General features: G+C 46.6%; 1 protein-coding gene across 6 annotated transcripts in view; it reads right to left on the bottom strand.

Annotated features, from left to right (window-relative positions):
* Window positions 1-272: 272 nt before the first annotated feature.
* Window positions 273-6,000, bottom strand: part of RNF152 (ring finger protein 152) — a 39,915-nt gene continuing 34,187 nt past the window's right edge. For all 6 annotated transcript variants that reach the window (XM_058832894.1, XM_058832898.1, XM_058832896.1 and 3 more), the window contains one exon: window positions 273-1,539. In XM_058832894.1, the coding sequence (XP_058688877.1) occupies window positions 733-1,344 (612 nt within the window). In that variant the 5' untranslated portion in view covers window positions 1,345-1,539 and the 3' untranslated portion in view covers window positions 273-732. The remainder of the gene's footprint in view (window positions 1,540-6,000) is intronic.

The raw sequence follows: 6,000 nt of genomic DNA, 5'->3' as shown, positions 1-6,000 counted from the left end.
TACTCTTTCTAGCCCACTTTGCATCCCTTCTTGAAAGCTCCTTCAAACAAAAGATGCTGGAAGTACCACTTCCCTGTAGTTGAAATAAATGGGGAAAAACAGAAGCAAAAAACAGACACCAAGGAAGGAAATGATTGCTTGTAAAATGTTTCCTTTTAGAAACTACTATACAACTCCCTAACTTGGTTTAATTAATGCGCCATTTAAAACATATAAAATGTTTTACCAGCTAAATGATTTCTTTGTTTTACGAGTCTCCCTCCCTCCCTCCCCTCATTAAAAAATAATGCATGTGTGGACTGGTATTGAACACCTCGTAGAGTTGTGAGCCAGTTCTCATTTAATTCTACGTGGAGCAGTTTTGATTTTAATATACTGTGTTTAAAGAAGAGCCCATACTGTATGCTTCACAGTATAACCAGCTACACAGAGGTCTTTAATCTCGTAACACATAAAAAAAGATCACTGTGAAGTTGCAGTCCCTTTGATAAATGGTTGCGGTGACACATGCAGTCCTCCTCAGTGCCACTGCCGCCAGACACGGGACGTGATTTTCTCCGCAGGCTGCCGAGAGGCCTGATGCCACCCCTGCGGGGGCCGCAGCCAGGCGGGCACCGCTGCCCCGCTGCACAGCGTCCTGCAGTCACTGGGGAAAGCTGCACGGAATTGTCTCGCTCAACGCCACCACCACCGACCCAACCTGACCCCCGGGGGAGCGCAGCCCCTGCCGCCTCAGCCGCAGGAGATCACCGTGAAGCGCTTGGAAATGCACGACATGTTGTGGAGGACGATGCCCAGGAGGAAGACCAGGACGCAGGCCACCAGGATCACAGTGCACACCCCTGACCAGGTGGAGCTTTTCACAGCGCCTCTCCGGTCCGGCTCCTCCGCCCCCGCCTCGGCGGGAAGGCCGCCCTGCAGCGGCTGCTGCTCTGCGGGGATCGTCACCACCGTCAGGGACTTCTGCTGGCTGCCGGGCAGGAGACGGCAGCCAATGTCTCCCGGCAGCAGCGCCCGCTCCTTGGAGAGAGGCAAGGGCAGCATGTAGCAGCCATTGCTGGGGAGTTTGATGAAGACGGGGGTGTGCTCCGAGGTGTGGGGGATCGCGATGACGGCGATCACCTCGGGGTCATCGGGCAGCTGCGAGACGGAGTAGCCCGGAGGCAGCTTGGTGATCCCACGGCACCAGGGGCAGCGCAGGTCCTTCTGGCTGGTCCTCATCTGCTGCAGGCACACGGAACAGCAGGTGTGCTTGCAGTCCAGCAGCTTGGGCCGTCGGCGGGGGCTGTAGTAGTTGAAGCAAATCTGGCACTCCAGCAGAGAGTCCTGGGATAAGGTCTCCATGGTGACCGGCACAGGGAAGCACAGCAGGCCCTGTGGTGACCCTCACCCTGACACCCTGTAGGCAAGGGATAGCGGCCTTCCCACCACTTCTCCTCAGGTCAGCACCTGCCTTCCCAAGTCTGCTTTTCCTCAGCACAGCACCGGGCAGCAGCTACAGAGAGCACAGGAAAACCTCTGGCCTCAAACTTTCAATACCTGGGACAAACAGAAAAACATGAAAGAACAGGTTACTCACAGGAGCCTATGGGAACAGAAGAGTCCAGCCAAAGGAGAATGAAAATTAGCACTGAGTTTGTTATATGGTGGAAGAAACAGATTTGTTATCCTTCACTAGAAAGCACCATCCCACCACCTTCACCAAACAGCCCAGTGGCAAACCTTTAGGTCAGTCATCAGTATTATCACTAGGTTTCTTTTTTTTATTAATCCTAATTTTCCCAGTAAGCAAACCCCCATCAACACATCATTCACAGTTACATTTATGCCCATAACAGAGGTGGCTGTACAGTTCACTAGCCAGGTCCCACAGCAACAACCTCCTGTCATATTTTCAGGATTTTTCAGCCCTTCCTGCACCAAAACAATTGTTCTCATTTAATCCTTTAAATCCCTGAGGATTTTTAGCTATTTGGCCCAACTGCTAAGTCTGCATGAAATGTAGGGGAAAGAAAAAGTATGTTTAAATGGAAGCATTACCACAGGCTCCTGAACTTGTGCCTGTGCATGAATGAGCAACCAAGCAACTATACTGCAAGACCTACATTTGAACATAATGAAAAGGAATGGTATCATTTTCAGTCAAATTAACTGTTTTCCAGTTACACAAGCAGCTTGTTGAACATGACCCTCTGAAACATAAACCTTCTCACTAATGAAAACCTCACCCATGGCAAAAGGCTCTGTTTAGACCCAGGACCACTGAACACCACAAAGAACAGAAATAAAACAGAATAATAATAATAGAAAGAAAGATAATGCACTGGATTACAATTGTTACTAATCTTGTTCTAAATCCTTACAAAGGGATTCCCTTTACAATTCCCATTTTCCCACTTATTATTTACATCTTTGCCAAAAAAAAGGCATCTGTGTTTACCTGCACAGTGTGTAGTTTAGCTTTGTTTGATTTTGGTCACTCCAACACAATCAATATGAAGGGGTGACAGTTTTACAACATTTTAAACTTACTTCCTTCTTGTGTTTGAAGAAGTATCAGCCTGAATTTGCTTCCAGAAAATAAAGAAAACCCAAAATATTTTCAGGGTAACCTCTGATCTGTTATTGCAATGTTACTGCCAAACTACAGTTAACACCCAAAGACCACAGCTTTCAGAGGACTTCTTCCTTTCTATACTGTAATTTCTTGCTCTCTTTTCTAGATTAGAACTAGGTTGCAACATAATGATCAATGGGTGATATCAGTAAAACAAATACCATAGTTTAAAAAGAGAAGGCAGGCATAGACATGGGGTTTGCAACCCAGGACAGCGCTCTGGACCTCACTGTACTGTACCCTACTTCTGGCACTTCCCAATATTTGAATAGGGAAAACAAAATTCACGTCATCTCTTCAGATGCTGATGTCTGGTATCTCTGACATTGGCAGAACTAGCCCTGCTTGCTGATTTTGTAACATCAGTGGATTTTGGCTCGCACGATGCTTCAACAAACACAGAGTGATAATCCTGACTCGGGAGGGAGCGGGAGTTGCAGTCAAGAAGGCAGGAGCTCCTGAAACACGTACAACGGGTGCAGGGGGAACTGGCACACCCCAGCACTTTTGGGATGCTTTTTCTTAATGTGTCACAGAGGCCACTGCTGAGACAGACCCCCACTATCATGAAGCCCATCAGACACCTGCTGCACACCAGTGCCATGCTCCACAAAGGCATCAACAGATACTCCATGTGCTGAGGAGCTGAACACTGCTGCAGAAGGGGCTACACATCTGCTTGCTGTGTGTGGGCCACACCAAGGGAAAGTGGAAGAAAATGAGAAGAGGTTTTATCTTCCTTATTTCCTTATCCATTACTACCTCCATATGCCTATGGTACAGGCACACACAAAGGAAGACTAACAAGAAAGGAGCTGACATATTAGACTAGCATGCAGCTGAGAGAGAAAAATGAAAGAGAGATACTCATGATGTTGGGCAATTTCTGACTGAAAAAAAAAAATTAAGAGACAATCGCCAGAATAGAAATTAGTTACAGAAACTCAGAAAAGAATCACTGAAGCTGCCAGATCCAGTTTTCAGCCACAAGCAGATTTGTATTTTGCACAGAAGTATTCATCCAAAATCTGCAGTTACAGACTGTCCATGTCAAAGCTGAGCTCAGCCGTTACAAGACACAACTATTACCTGCAAATCTATAAAAAAAAAATCTCAGGTATAATACTGCAGTATTATTACAAGAAAAAAATCCCAATGCCTAGAAATTCAGAAGTTAAGGTTTATCATAAAATCATAGAAGATCCTCAAAGATCATCTGGTTCCAACACCCCTGCTGTGGGCAAGGACACCTTCCACTAGGACCAGGTTGTCAGAGCTCCATCCAGCCTGGTCTTGAACACTTCCAGGGATGGAGCATCCACAGCTATGCTGGGAAACCTGTTCGGTGCCTCACCACCCTCACAGTAAAGAATTTTTCCCTAATATCTAACCTAAACCTACTCTCACTTTAAAACCATTTCCCCTTGTCCCGTGACTACTCTGCCAAAGGGCAGAGTGGAGGTACTCCTTCTGCAGATGTAAATCAGTATCTCTGCGAGGTCAGGATTGGGCACACCACCCACATGATAAACTGATCATACTTTCCCAAAACATCTCAAATAATAATCAGAGGTGCTGATCAGAAGAAATGGCCAGCAAGCAGAGAGCTCAGTATGATTCCTTCAGAACGTAACTAAAGACAAGTTAAAGAGTAGCCACAGCCACCTAACCCCTTGGCCTTTGCTGACATTGCCTTGGTTCAAAGGTTGGACATGTAGCTTCACAGGTGCAACACAACTTTATTTCCAACCATACAACCCTCTTGCACCCTGCCACAGCTCAGTTTCAGGACAAAAGAAAGTCAAGCTATCATCTACAATAGGTAAGAATCTATTTGAAAAAAATTTGCTCTACATACCCAAGAAGGAAATATCCATGGGAGCGCTTTCTCTTCTACCACTTCACTTTAATAACTATGCCAAGAGGAGCACGTTTCCTCTCGGACAGGAGACCAAGCTCTTTAGTTTGCACTCAGTGCACCCTCACACCAGCTGAAGGTACTGAGCTGTCACAGGTGAACAGCTCATGCCAAGCTTACTCACACTGGACTCTTCTCTGTGCTTCAAGCACAAAGATGGAGAGGCAGCCAGAACTGCACATGAAGGCACAGCTGATGTTAGGTATCAGCCAAAACCACTGTTGTGTCATTTGCTTTCATCACACAGTGACACTCAAGGTGCACAAAGGAACAGAGGGAAGCAAAGAGGAGAGAAAAAAAGCGGAAAACACTGTCAAGGATACCCACAGGTCTCTGCAAAAGCGATGGCACGTGTATGTATGAACAGGGGCACACATGTGGAACACGCAGTGGGGACTACAACAGAGAAACCACACACAGACACAACTGCAGCTACACGTAGTGACTGCCTGGCACAAACCTGACAACTGGAAGTTCTTCAGGGCTGAGATCTAACTTGTAACACAAATAATAACTAACTGGAAATGAAAATCCAAGCTCGAAAACTCATGTATCAGAAAGGTGCAGCAGCAGCAAAGGAAGCAAGAAGAGACAGGCCATAAAAAGAAGCCTCTCTGCCTGCCCTGCACTCTCTTTCCCTTTCTGTACATCTGCCCAGTATCCACAAGGTTGCTGCTGGCTGGCAAGGAGAGGAATTCACAGTATGTTACAGAGTCCCAGGGAGAAACCTGCAAAGCTGATGACCCCTGCAGCAGGTAGGTGGCTGAGAACTTGGCACAAAGGTCCCCCTTGAAGATTTGGGCTGCTCTCTGCAAAAGCCATGAGTTTTCAAATTTTATGACCCAAGAGCAGAAGAATAAAGCAAGTATTTCAGCTGTCTGTCAGTCATGTTATCTGTTCTGCCAGTACCTCACCAGAGACCACAGCAATGACCCAAGTGCTCTTTGGGTGAGCACGAGGCCAGGAATGCCAAGGCATCAGCTTCCTACTCCCAAAGAAGCAGAAGGGGCATTTGCTGCTCTTACTAGTGACACCTTCCCAACACAAGGTGGGGAGGCACACAGGAGGTGAACAGATGAAGGTCGCTGTAGCTGTGACAGTGAGAGGAAGAAAGCACAGGTTTGCTCTGCACAAACACTAACCACAAACTGGTCTCCAGCTGGCCAGGTCAGAAAAGACAGCTATTTTGGGAACCCAGTGCAAAGGAAGACACTGAACATCCAAGCCCAGAGCTGTACATAAAGTCTGAGAACACAGTAATTAATGGTAAATCTTTGCCTAGCAACATGATATTTTTCCTACGTAAGGACAGCCCCTGTGATATTAAGCAATGGAAACCACAGCCTTGAAAGGGTGATGCCTTCACTGAAGGACTCAGAACTGCCTTAAGACATACTTCCTAACTTACTTGGGCCCAAAATTATACTAACTTTAAAATCTCAAAAATATACTTCAGTGATGCCTG

Source organism: Poecile atricapillus, chromosome 2, assembly GCF_030490865.1.
Source record: "Poecile atricapillus isolate bPoeAtr1 chromosome 2, bPoeAtr1.hap1, whole genome shotgun sequence".
Classification (NCBI taxonomy): domain Eukaryota; kingdom Metazoa; phylum Chordata; class Aves; order Passeriformes; family Paridae; genus Poecile; species Poecile atricapillus.
This window is presented reverse-complemented; position numbering and strand designations above follow the sequence as displayed.